Source organism: Pogona vitticeps, chromosome 2 (assembly GCF_051106095.1).
Source record: "Pogona vitticeps strain Pit_001003342236 chromosome 2, PviZW2.1, whole genome shotgun sequence".
NCBI classification, from domain to species: Eukaryota; Metazoa; Chordata; class Lepidosauria; order Squamata; family Agamidae; genus Pogona; species Pogona vitticeps.
The window spans coordinates 98,865,692-98,880,122 of record NC_135784.1 but is presented as its reverse complement, the minus strand read 5'-3'; the positions used below and the strand labels follow the sequence as shown (position 1 = coordinate 98,880,122).

General features: G+C 38.0%; 1 protein-coding gene across 2 annotated transcripts in view; it reads left to right on the top strand.

The window, feature by feature from the left end:
* The window catches only part of SPOCK1 (SPARC (osteonectin), cwcv and kazal like domains proteoglycan 1), a 646,684-nt gene that overhangs the window by 360,749 nt on the left and 271,504 nt on the right, over window positions 1-14,431 (top strand). For both annotated transcript variants that reach the window (XM_072990125.2, XM_020782675.3), the window contains exon 4: window positions 4,791-4,905. In XM_072990125.2, coding sequence (XP_072846226.2) covers window positions 4,791-4,905 — 115 coding nt within the window. The remainder of the gene's footprint in view (window positions 1-4,790; window positions 4,906-14,431) is intronic.

The following is a 14,431-nucleotide window of genomic DNA, read 5'->3' as shown; positions in this document are numbered from 1 at the left end:
TAGAGGATAACTGCTCCCAAGTTGTGTAATCCTCCTTTTTAAAAGATCAGAGGGAAAATGGAGTGACTCTAGATGCCATAAAAATGGACTTGGGTTTGCTTGTAACCCATGGACTGCATGATTCCTGCTTCTGATTTATAGGAGCCAATTTATGTAGCAAGCAAGCAAGAAAGACACCAAGGATGAACCAGCCAGAAACTCCTTGGTACAAATCTCACTTCAGCAATGGAGTTTTGGTTGGTTTAAGACTCAAACTCTCAGCCTTTTCGGCATCCCAGGGACATTGTTTAAGGAACAGATGTGTCACAAAAATTTCTGAGATAATAGATAAACATAAATGTATCCTTTACTCATTCATTTAAAATATTTTTATCCCACTTTTCTCCTTGAAAAGAACCCAAGTTGACCATTCAGCAGTTCATCCAATACCATTCTATTTTAACTCAAAAAGAAACAGAAAGTCAAGGCACATCTGCCTGACCTGCCTTCCAGTATCCACACGTTCATTGTTCATTTCAAAGGGGGCACCACACCTACAGTTCCTTTATACAGTCATAAACCCTGACATGATCAGGGGTTGTCATCCCATGTGGACGTCTTATGCTCGTGTACCAGTGGTCCATTTTTCATAGCAACACTGAATGCACCGTTGGCAAGGGCAGGGCAAGTAGGCTGGTTCCCATTCCACCATGGTGTTCAAAGGGAAGGGGTGTGTGTGTGTCTCCCAAGAGACCAAAGGCATGTGAAGAACTCTGAAGAGAAAACATCCATATACTGTACTGAAAATCAGGGTGGGAAATCTCAGCAGCTCCAAAGGCTGAATTGCCGAGGAGGAGAAGAGTAGCCAAAGAGGCTAATTTGTATCAGTGTTATTTTAAAATATTGTTTCTGTTTCTGTTAGCTCAAAATGGATTTGATTTCAGATGTTTTTTTAAAAAACTGAAAAAGCCCCACCAGCCCTTTTTCGTAAATAAAAATTGGCAGAGTATGGAGACTCCCATGGGAGTGGGGGGCGTGTCAAAAACTTGTCCTAAAAGGTATGAGGGGACTGTCTGACCACTTCCTTCCACAATAAAATAAATTATGAGGGTGTGATGGGGGTTGAAGGTTAAGCAACGCAGGAGTCTGCCAAGATGCCAGTGCAGGAGACACATGTAGCCCATATCATCCCTTACATGAATCTTGATATCCTAAAATCCCATCAAATAGATAGATAAATACATAGATAGACAGACAGACAGACAGACAGACAGATAGACAGACAGACAGACAGACAGACAGACAGATAGATAGATAGATAGATAGATAGATAGATAGATAGATAGATAGATAGATAGATAGATAGATAGATAGATAGATAGATAGATAGATAGATAGATAGATAGATAGATAGATAGATAGATGTCATCCATATTGATGCTTTGTACACAACAGGTTTTTCATGAACTAAATAGGACGTTTTCATAGGAGTCCTTTATTAGCTGTACCTCAATGTGCTGGCTGTAGGTCCCAAAATATATTTTTGATCGTGAAAGGTTTTAGTTGTGGTATCCTGTCAAGGTTCTCAATTTGTATCTACAGTACTTTTCTTTCTATGACATTAAAAAAGACAGGCTGCCATTTCACTGTGATGTGACATTATTAATTCTTTCCAAACCTCCTCACATTTTAGGGCAGAATCTTAACACAAATTTAATTGCATTTAACATTTTTATAAATGTGCATATACAAAAAACTTCAAAGGCCTTTTTAAATTCTTCATAAATGTAAGGTGGTATTTAAAAGTGTGACTGTTGTCGTAATGATAGTATCTTGATTCTGTACTAGTATTTGTGTGTCATGCTGGCACTAGCTTGAAACTGGCGTGCTGTGTTTTTGTTGATTTTAGTGCTGTGTTGGATCAAATAGAGGAAATCACACATTGTCATAAAACAGGATTGCTCAGTTTCACATAGGGCTCAGCAATCCCTAAACATCCTGCTGCACAATAGCAATCATTAAACAGCCTGTCATGTAATTGTTATTTCAATAGATAACTGTGACAATACAGACTTTCTTGCATTCCATACAGGCATTGTTCTATGTCATAGTTTCCCTTAATATATCTCCTTGGTCTGGCTAAAAAAAAATTAAACACCTTTGAGATGCAGTTCTCATATATATTTCAAAACCCAAAATACATAATGAAAAGATCAAACCAAATTGTTTGACTCTTGAACTGGGTCCTACAGAACTTCATAAAATGAAAAGATGGTAAAAGCTTGTGAATAATGTTAGGGTTCTAGGACCCTATTCAAGTATCAAATAGTTTGGCTCAAGATAATTATTTTTCATGTGAAATGGTTCTGTGACACAGGAAAGAGCTTCCCTTTAGGCTTTTACTTAGGGCAATGACAGATATTATAAGTAACTGGCTATTAGATCTGTAAGCCAGTTAGTATTTTGAAGTCATGCCCCAGAGGGCTTTATGTTCTTGAGTAATGAGAGTTCAATCAAAGGAATCTTATTCTGATGTCGTGAAGAACAATCACTAAACAACCCAAACTGATATTCAGACTCAGGGACGTAAGAGCATCCCCTGCTATCACACTCTCACACAATCAGCCCATAAGGATTTTCATGCTTCAGTGATGATTATCAATAATGTCTATTTCTTGTAGAGATGTAAATCCTTGGCATCTCACCCTAGCATGATGAGAAACTGAGAGCTAAAGGTGTGCCCACTCAGCTCCTCCTGGGGGTTTTCATGGAGCTGTTGTCCAAAAACACAAACCTTGAAATCATGGGAAATGGATGAGGTGCTGGATGATTGGAGGAGGGCTAATGTCCCTATCTTCAAAAAGGGCAAAAAACAGGAACCTGGGAACTACAGACCAGTCCGCCTGACATCAAGCCCAGCGAAAAATCTGAAACAGGTTATAAAGGGGGTTGGACTCGATGGCCTTACAGGGCCCTTTGAACATCATTATTCTATAATCCTATCAACTGAATACCTCTATTTCCTTGCTAGCGAGGATAGTGAAGAGTTTCCTAATGCTTTTGACATTATCCTCACATTGGTGAGAATGATGTTTGCCACAGAAGTGCTCAGTTTTTCACAAAACATCCCATTTTAAGCGTAGAAAAGCATGCAACTGCATAAATTACATGTATAGGATGAGTTCCCTGAACTAGGAAGTCAACTGTTTTGTTTAAGAATTAGGAGTACTGTAATATATAACTTGTTTTCATCTTTCTAACAATAATTTGTCAAGTCCTTCTGTGTTTGTTATGCATGCTTTGCTTTTATCAAAAGGAAAGGCAGCAAATAATTTTTTTAGCAAATTCCACTGGAATAACTGTTTATCTTGCTGTCATTTGGAAGTGAAGAATCTTGCAGGGCTTTAAAACCCCTTTCAAGATTTCTCAATATATATATATTTTTCTTAGACTGCCTAGATGTAAAAGTGAAGATTTTTGGCAATTCATTTATTTTATTTAAAATATTCGTACCCCACCGTTCTCTTTAAGAAAGACTCAAGGCAGCTTACATCATTAAAAGACAATATTTAAAGCTGGAAAAAGTAAGTGTACAAATACTAAAGGGATCAGACAAATATTGCACTAGAAGACGATAAACGAAAGCAACACTAAAACATATTCAAAGCAATAAGGCACAACCATCCATTTAAAAAAGAAACCCTCAGGCAGCCAATCATTAAGGGAATGTTTGCCTGAAGAGGAAGGTATTTGCTAGCTTGCAGAAGGACAGCAATGGTGGGGCCAGCCAGGCTTCCAGTGGGAGGGAGTTCCAAAGTCTGGGAGGAGTAACAGAGAAAGCCCTCTCCCATGTCCCCAACAAATGCACCTGTGAAGGTGGTGACTGAGAGAATGGGCTCTCCTGATGATCTATTAGGATTGTATTATCCTGATGATGACAGTACTAGCAGGCTCATAAAGGAAGACATAGTTCTTGAGACAGCTTGGACCCAAGGCATTTAGGGCTTTATACGTTAAAACCAGTACTTTGAATTGTGCCTGGCAATGGATCGGCAGCCAGTAGCACTGCTTTAACTGGAGAGTAGGGCCTATGTCATCCCTTTAACCAGCTCAGTTAGCAATCTGGCTGCAGCTTTTTGGACTCATTGACGTTTCTAAGCACTTTCCAAAGGTAGGCCAGCAGAGAACGAGTTACAGTAATCCAACTGGGATGTAGCTAAGGCATATGTCACTGTGGCTGGGTCAGACCTCTCCAGGAATGGGTGCAGCTAGTGCACTAGTTTTAATTATGCAAAGACACCCACAGAAACCTGGACATAAAAGTAGTTTTGTTCCTGAGCAATATAGTCCTTTGTGTATTCTACTCACCAGCATTCATACAGCCCAGTTTCTCTTCTTTATTTATAAATAGGAGGGCCATTAGTTGTACTTCTCTGTTATTCACAGTGCTTATACACCAGTGGGCTAATCTATAGGAGAAGAGGTGAACTAGACTTGAAGATTATTCCACCTATGGTTATGCTGAGCTAAATAGAGTCTATGACTATGAGGAAAAAGGATATTGCAGCTGGTAGAATACCAACTGGATATTAGGTCTAGTGTAAAAGCATAATTAGTTTGCTATAAAGTTGATTGGATGACCTTGGTCAACTGACTACATCCGAACATAATCTATCTCACAGAATTGTAAGGATACACACACTGAAAGAGGCTATTGATTTTTTTTCATGAGATGTCTGGCTCATTATTCTGGCTAATGAGTACTAAGAGGTAATTTTCTAAACTACTTCTTTATATCTTGTTTTTAATAGCTCTTGATCCATCCAAAGACCCATGTTTGAAGGTAAAGTGCAGCCCACATAAAGTCTGTGTCACTCACGACTACGAGACAGCCATTTGTGTAAGCCGCAAACAGCTGGCGCACAGGTAAGAATGGGATGATTTATGGTCTCAGTTAAATACCTTTGATTGCTCTGCAGAATATCTCAGGATCTCAGCCGGTCAGTATGATGACATTCTGGCACCAATTAGATTTGGCTGTGTGGCAAAGTCAGGGAGAGCAAATGAAATCCTTCTCCTACCCTGAGCTGGGGAAGATGAGTGGAGGGAGGGAGAAAAAGAAGAAACACTTTGCACCTCCTCAGCTCCCCCTTGCCATGTTGTGCACCTGTTTTCACTGCCTGTCAGTAGAATATAAGACGGTAGAATATAAGACAACCAAGATACCTGCCCTCTCATTCCAGCATGAAACCCCCGCGCAGATGATAAACATTGCTTTCTCCTATTCATAGTAGCCAAGCAAATAGTTTCAGAAAGAAACTTTTTTTGTTTGCAGGACCAATTACACCAAGCCAGTTTTGGCATGCCTCTAGATTGTGTGTGCCTTGTGTGAAAGGAAGAGGCTGCTGAGATTAGTCAGGAAAAGTTGGGGAAAGTAAGGATGTTCATACACAGTCTTAATTAGATGTTGCAAGAATTGAGCCCTGATGGTATTATTTATTATTATTATTTACATCTTAGATTTGTATACCGTGCCATTAGTGTAAAGCACTATTCTGTGTGGTTTACAGCAGATAATAAAACAGAGCAACAAAGAAATTACATAAAACCAATCAACAGATAAAATCAGTTGCAACAAGAGGCCTGGTTCCAAATACAGGGCAGTGTGCAAGGCATAAAAATCAGGCAGGGTTGTATTGGAAGGTTTCTCTGTAAAGCAATGTCTTCAGAAGCTTTCTGGTGTTAGGAAGGGGGGCGCCAAGTGCAGCTCCAGTGGGGGATAATTCCAGGGTGTTGGTGCCCCCCGCGAAAAAAGCCCGAAGGCTCGGCTCCTCATAGTTGATTTCCTGGCCTTCTTTGGAGTGGACAGCTGGAGGGGTATTTCTTGGGAATGCAGGTAGATGACCTTGGGAAAAGGTGCTCTGCTAAGTACCTTGTTTCCAAACTGTGAAGGGCTTCATATGTGAACATCAACCCTTGAACCTAACCCAGGACACAACAGGTAACCAGTACAGGTGAGCCAGAACTATGGAGATGTGGTCAAATTTGCATGCACCAGCCACCAGTTTGGCCACTGCATTCTGGACCTGCTACAGTTTCCAGGGAAGCCCCATGTAGAGAGCATTAGAATAGTTGATCCAGGAGATGACCTACATCCACACCAATGTCCTGAGGGCTCCTTGGTCTAAGGAACACCTAAGTTGGGCTGTGAGCCTCAGCTAGTGAAAGGCAGCTCTAGACACAGCTGCCATCTGGGAATCCCAAGGCAGAGCTGGGTCCTGAAGCATGCCCAGGTTACATATTTGATCCCTAAATGGGAGGACAATGTCATTCAGTCTAGGGGCAATACCACTCAGCCTATCCAAGGGATTCCCCAAGGGGGAGAAATCAGATTGAGCATGCTGGCCTTGGTTCATTCCAAGACCGAAGTCAGGCAAATGCTCAAAAGTCCAGATGGCATCCACTGCAGAGGTTGTAAAGGAGAGACAGGGATTACTCCAAATCTGATGATCTTCTCCAGCTCCTTTACAACAGCATTGGGGAAACTGAGAACCCCTGGGACACCCCACTATTGAGGGTTCAAGGGGATGACAGTTCATCTCCAAGCTGAATTATCTGGACACAGCCCTTGAGGAAGGATCAGGACCAGCTCAGTACCAGTTCTCCAATCGCTACCCCTGAAAATCTGTTGAGGAATCCAATCCAAAGCAGTTTCTCCTGGTCGTATGAGTCAGTCAGACCAAACCATTTTTATATAACTCAGATAATTAACACTGATTTAAAAAAAACCCAGCATCATTCAGTAACTGAACCTGCATATGTATTGCAGTGAAGAAAAAAAAGTCTAGTTTTTTTTTTAAATAAACCCTCCAGTTTATGAAAGTGGGATATTGTGCTTCTGTTTGCACAATTCAAATCACCAGGGAATGGCTTGATATTGCTGCACAGTATTGTGCCCTTGTTGCCAGCATGAAAAAGAATGCCCAACTATGCACAGCAAAGAGTGGCCTGAATGTTGATGACATCAATTTCAGTATCAAGATGGTCCACAAGTCTTGTGCTGTCGTGCTCACTAACATTCACAAAGTGACTCCAAGCAAAGAAAAATCCCAGAAGCTGATACTTCTTCACTCATACACAAAGCAGTTGTCAAGGCTGTTTTTCAACAAATTATCCTGGCATGTTTATATTTTAATACTCCATTTTTTACAACAAGACCCAGTATCCCATTGCAAGCATAATTCTGATAAGCCTGTTTGGTCAGGAAGAAATTAAAAAGTTAGGCAAGTATCAGCTAATTGTGTCCTGATTGTCAGGGTCAAAACTTCAAATGCCACAGAAGTGGCACTGATTTCCACTTTGAAAATCTAGGTAAGGGGACTTGTCTGATACATCCCAAGAGACTGCACTATCTCTAGAGAAGCCATAATGAATATATGCATAAGGAGAATCAACTACAGAGCAATACAGTTGTCACTCTTTCTTGTATCACGGAGTATTGGTCCCAGCCTGTTAACATCAATGTATTTAAAACCTTCCCTCCCCTTATTATAACAACTTAATAAAATGTTTTGTAGAATGTTATAATTTGACTGAGTGCCCCACATCATATTGTTTCTTTTGTAAAGAACAGCAAGGTTAAGATTGTATGGTTATGTTCTAGAAGCTGATGAAGAATAGGAATATTTCTCTCAAGAGGCTATTCCAAAGAGTGATTCAAATGCATTTTCGTTTAGATTCGTAATGTCACTATTAGAATATTATTACTATACCATTAAATGGCAGTTTTTGTGCAATAACTTTCAGATAGGATTAACCATTAAAAAAAAAAGAAATTAGGCAAGTGTCAGCTAATTGTGTCCTGATTTCCAGGGTCAAAACTTCAAGTGCCACAGAAGTGGCACTGATTTACCCTTTGAAAACCTAGGTAAAGAGACTGTTTGGTCTCATAAATCCTGAGAGATTGTTTACTGGAGGTGCTAGAACAAAACACGACTGCTATCTGTTTTTCTCATATAAGGAGAAATAATTTGAACCTGCCTTACAAAATTATATACTAATTCCCTGAAGATACAGGGCAAAATCCCCTCTTACTGGAGGACTGTCACTTGATTACTTTCTTTAAGCAAACCTGTACATTTTCTTTTTAGTATTTAAAGAAAACCAGCCTTTTCAATCTTTCTGTGACCTTTCTCTTTAAATACCTTCCTTGCCTGCCTGTAAATGTATCCAGCATATCATTTCACAAAGTGCAAACTAGCCTGCATCTCATGTGCTCAGTCTTAAAACAAAGTAGCTGTTTTTCCTTTTTGAAAGACATTTTTGAGGATTAATATCTCAGCCCCTTCAGCCTAGATTTTTTTTTCAAATAATAAAAGTTGGTGAGGCCAACCATTCTCTTTCAGGGTAAGCAAGACTGGTCTTTTCAGAATATGTGATATGTTCTAAATTTTGGGTTGTTTGGGGTCACCTATTTAAACAGGGAAGTAAAACAGTTTTACTTTTAAAAATCATAACTTGAAAACCCGTTGGCCAAATTTCCCAAAATTTGGCCAGAGCAGGAGCAGACTGTATACTACACCTGTACCAAATTACATGGTGATCCAAAGTCTAGTTTCAAAGTTACAGTTTTTCTGTTCGGGATGCCCCCATTTTTAGAATTGCCTCATAGAATGTAGGTTCATATGCACAATAACATTTCTGCACTCTCATGCAACTACAATGTAGGTGTTCAAGTCTAATAGACAGTACAGAACAAAATTGGAATTTATCAGGTTAAATTGGAAATAAACACTAAAGAAGCTAAATTATATGGTTTCTTAGCTCTGTATTAAAGTTACTTTATGACATAATGGGTTCCATATTTTGGCAACACATCATTTGCAACAGGGGAGCCGTTGTCTCTCAACATTGTACAGTCTTTGCAATGTAACTCTGAATACCTTTAAGGACATAACAATCCATTCGCCATTATAAATCCAGCAGTGTGTACAGTGTGTTTATACTCTAGGACCTTTCTGGTGCTGTAGGGCTAAAGAGGAAAATATTCAGTTTAAAATGGGGAAGAGAGAGAAACTGAGAAAAAGAGAGTTGAAGTTAAAGTTCTGGACAAGTTCCCAGATAAAACATCTGTCTCTGTAAACTACAAATGTGGGCCTTCTGCTCATATGGGGCAGCAAGCAACCTAAACAACTGCATTTATTCCAAAGACGTAGACATAATCTTCTTCATTCCTGAAAACTATCAATTTCTACTAGTTAGTTAGCTCCCTATGGCAAATAAAAGCTATAAAATCATTTCTCCCAAGCATAAAAAACTATCTGCCTCAAATCTAATCTAGAGAGTGTTTGATCCAAGCTGTGCCTGAAAGGAAATTCAGGAAAGGAAGATACTAATCATTGCAACATTTTCTGATCCTTCACTGGTTTTAAGAACTAAAGTAGAAACTTGGGCATTACAAATTAATCTGTGCCTGTCTTGTTTGGCTTTCTATGGAAGCAAAGACTGAGTTTTAAAGTGTCTTACCACTTTTTATTTCTATTTTGTTTTTTAAGAAGCACTATTTGCATTTTCTTTTAAGCCTGTAAAATTGGACTGTCGTTAATCAACATTTTTATCACTTTCAAATCTCCATGTTTCCATCTTTTATGTTCATGCTTTGCCAGAATGTTAATTAATAACTGGCTCATATCTGAATACTCACTTGGGGTTGTTTTTTCTATGCATTAAATCAGTGGCCCTTGCCTTTTTATAACTACTTCACTAGGACAAGGTGAAGTAGGACATATTTTCATTTGCCATTCTTCATTTAATACTATGCATATTTATATATAGGATGCTACTTAATGGTTCAGATGTGTGAACAGCTTTCATACCTTCATTGGATGATGTGTTATCATATGGTGAAACCTGAGGTTGGCAATTACTAATAATGTGTGTTAGAAACACAAAAACAATTAAATCAGTCTTTCACAATATAGTACTCTCCAGTTTTGTTGGACCACAATGCCCATCTTCCCATCTGAATTGGAAGATTATGGGAAATGGATTTCAGTACCACTGCAGGGTCTTAAGCTTAGGCTCAGGATCTGCTTAGTTTAGTACATGTTTCTGAGAGCCAGATGAACAGATGTCTAGAGAAATTTCACAGGTACGGCTTGGCAATAGATCTGTTCCATTGTTGTTACCAGCAGAAGTTATCAACAGGTATAATGAATGTTCCATATACTACTTATTCCTATGAATCTCTTTAATTGCATGTTGAAAGCATCTAAACCAGTCCCTATGCTCGCTTTGGACTAGCAAATTCCATTAGTTGCTATGCACTGTGTGAAGAAGTCCTTTTTTAACCTGTCTTGAATCTCATGAGAGTCAGTTTACTGGGTTTCTAATGTTTTAGAAGAGAATTGTGTGTGTGGTGTTTTTTTTTAAAAAAAACTATATTAACCATACTGAACATACTGCTATAAACTTTCATGAACTCTTCAACCATCATCTCATTATATGCACAAATTTGACATAACAAGTACAAGAGGCCTCATAAGAGACTTGCTTATTAACCTTAAAATGGTCATTTTTGAACAAAAGAACTTAAAAACAGACTCCAATGTGAAGTGAATAAATTCCTTTTTATTAATAGTCTTATCTATTACCTAAAGCAAAACAGCCATTTGTTATCTTACCAATGAATAGAAATCCCTGTTACCATTATCACTGCTTTGCGATGGTCGCTGTAGTGACATCGATTGTACCAATTGCTTTAATGTAGTTATAGCTTTGCATTTTTTTGAATTACATTTCCTTCTAAGCTCCCTGCACACACTCAGAAATGTAGGAAAATCTGCCTAGGTAGGGTGCACTTCATTCACCCAATGAAATGGACTCTAGTTCACAAAACCTTTCATTTAAAAAGTCCACATTTAATATTTTTTTCTTCCAGCATTTTTTATTGCCTTCTATTTCTTCTTGGGTTCTTTTTAAAAAGAAAGGCAGGATAAAAATATTTTAAATAAATAAATAAATTTGCATATGTCTAAAGTATGATCACTTTAGGTTAGTCATTTTTTTACTTCCTTTCAAAGTTCAAATTTGATTTGATTGAGAACTCTACTTATTTTTTGTTCTAGTAGTCTACACTATTGGAAAAGTTCTCCTCCAGCATGTTTCAAATGAGTCATTTGTTTTCCTTTCACCTTTCTTCACCATCCACCATTCACATCCACACATACAAATAGGGAATACAATAGCATGGACACTCTTGGTATTGTAATACTTTAACAATTTTAGTTCTTCATTGTTAAGAGTTAAAGTTAGAATAAAGTTAGATAAAGTTAGAGTAGAAAGATCCAAAAGGGATCAAGATAAAATAAAGATAAGATTTATGGCACATGCAAATACCACTAGCATCTTGTTCAATAGCCCCATTGAAGTACTGAGAATCTCATCACAGACAGTGGCAGGTTGCCATTAATTAATTTCTGCTTTGATTCCAGTTTGTGCAAAATGTTTTTCCATTACAAGTTGTGTGCAAGCCAAAATCAAACAAGAAGGAACTTTAATTAGCAACAAATTGCCATTGTCATTGCTGCACCAGCAGACTTACAGAACAGGATACGGTCCAATATACTGGAGAACTATATAGAAAATATGTGAACATAACAGATTTCTTTGTAGACTACCTCTGTGATAAAAAACTTGCAATATTAGAAAGTGAAATGAACACGACTGCAAAGTGCATGGTAGAAATAAATCACCAACAAAAGACAAGATGCAAATAAAACTACTCCAAGCTGCATAGCAATCTATCAAAATTCTACTGAAAATATGTCTACAAATTTAGAGGAAAAACCAATGGGCCAGAGACTGAGAATGTTTAAGATATATGCCAATCCCAAAGAAAGGAAACTCTAAAGACTGTGCTAATTACAGGATCTCTGCATTGATTTCCTATGCACGCAAAGTGATGTTCAACATTTTGCCACAAAAACTGCTTCTGGGAGCATTATATTCTCATAAGTAACAGTTTTTGTTCATTGAAACTTTCTGCTAGTAACATAGTGTTATCTGTTGTTGTTACATGCTGTCAAGTTGCCTTTTACTTACAGTCTATATTTCTCACAGTCTACATTTCAATTATATGTGTGACAAAGCTTTCCATTTGCCTCTGTTCCCCTCAAAAACTAGATGTCCTTTTAGCTTCATTCCAGTTCTGCTAGTGATAGAGTTATTTGTTGTATTGTTATACTATCATTTTCTCTTTCCTTGTAATTGAATCAATTCCTTCCAGCTTAGGAGTCTCACAACCCTACACTATATCTTGTTTCACTTCGAATTGTCTCATCATAGGGTTTGTAAAATGCACATATTGGTTGTTTATGGCTGTCTTCTTCTATGCAGCATTAACAGTAGTTAGTTTGGATGTCACTGCAATTTTCTATGAAGGATCCTCCACCAATGTCACCTTCCACTGCTGCTGCTAGCTGGTAGCTGCCCTTCTGCTCACATCGCCACTGGAACTATCAGTACTCTTCTGCTGCTGCTGCTGTTAATTCCTGAATTGGGGAAATACTCTTTAGTCCAGTGTCTTACCTTTGACCATTCTACCTTAGGCAACCCTTCTAGGAGATAAGATTTGTGGCAATGTCCATCCTCCTGCAAATCACTACATTACGATGTATATCCTTTACTAAATGGAGATATATACAACTAGTTTTAAGTGCAAGTATACCAGCATGGTTTATATGGGTGTGTGAAGGTAGTTGTGGAGGTCAAAGGGAAAGGTTTTTCCATAAATGCTAGGTTGGAGAAGGAAGGTTTTGCTAGTGATATGGAGGGGAGGGGGATAAAGGCAATACTAAAAAGTCAAAAGCTTCTGTACAGCACCTTTTGTCTGTATTATAAGATGGCCAGGCAATTTATTACTTTGCACTGGAGCTTCAAATTTTATGACAAAGGAAATAATAGCCATCCTGAAATATGAACTAAATGGTTCTTTCACCGTTGATAGAAAACTGCAATAAAGTTTCTGCTGGGTAGACTTAATTTAGATCTATTTTCATAGCAATTTTTGTTCATTGAGATGCCCTTGAGAATTTTATAAAACAGGACAGTTTAGCTCTACAATTGGCCCATTTGAAACAGATGCATTTGATAGAGATTAACTTTGCTGTAAATATATTGTCTGTTTTGGAATGGGCATGGTTCTTCATTGTTTTTATTTCTTTATTGATTCAAGAATGAGTTCAGTAATTGGTGAGATTGAAAGCATTAATTGAACAACATTGTCCTGTCTTTTTCCTGAAATAAGTGAGTGAACCCTCCCCTTGTATTCACATGTGGAACAGCTATACATATGTGGGCCGGTATCATGGATAGTTAAACATGTTTACTGAGAGGTGAAACTTCTTTCTCGGTCTGTAGATTCTGGTTGTACAGATTTATTTACCTTGTTTTATTTTCTTAATATCATCCAAGACAGATTTACATCAACAAATCACTAACAAATTAGAATGAATAAATTAGCCACCCCCACGCTCATGAAAAGTGCATACATTCCCAAACATGCAGTGTTAATGCAGAAATATCCCAAAAATGGGAGAGAACGTCAGTGCTTTCCTTAGGTAGTACATTCTCTGCCTCATAGTCTCAGATGTTTTTCACTGCTTTTTCTAGCCATTATTTTGATCAAATAAATGGTTTGTCACTTAAGGATTAGTCCATAAATTTTCATTATATTAAATTTTACATGAGATATCTGTAAGTTTATTTGATTTTAGTACCATTTCCTCTTGCCTAGTTTCTGATTTGTCTTGTTTTCTGCAAGTTTTTAGTGGTAGTGGATGACAGTGTCTCCTTTCATGTTGCTGGCATGGCTGTACATTAGTTACAAGTAAATGGTTGCCATTTGTTTCTTCCTTTGAAAAGATTTTGTGAGTCCACTATTGAAGATTAGTAGAAAAATTGTTAGTAAATGTGTGCAAACATTCTTCTACTCTAACCTTTGTGCTGAAGGAGAAAATTAAGATTACACACGCTACAATAACCCTGACATTTTCATGACTTATGCACACTTCATTGCACAGCCTTCATGTTTCATTACTGCAATCTTCGGGACATTATTATAATTATTAATTGTTTTTAAAATAAACATCACTCATCACACCTATGGGTTGACAGCTCAAACAAGAAGTGCTACAAAGAATGTAACTTGGAACGCTCTTGCTGTCTTAAGTTAACACAATTTCCCTTTACATCCAATTGTCCAAGATCTAGGAGAGGAAGCAAGCTCTTTTGCCTAGACTGTAAGTCCGACATGATTCTGAATGGCAACAGAGCAAAAAGTGAGGCCTCCAACTCAGTAGAAAGGCAAACCAGTGTTGCTGAGCATTAGTTGTAATATTAATGATGAGTAAAATGCTAACAGACTGTGAATCCCTCAAAAAACAGTATCTTC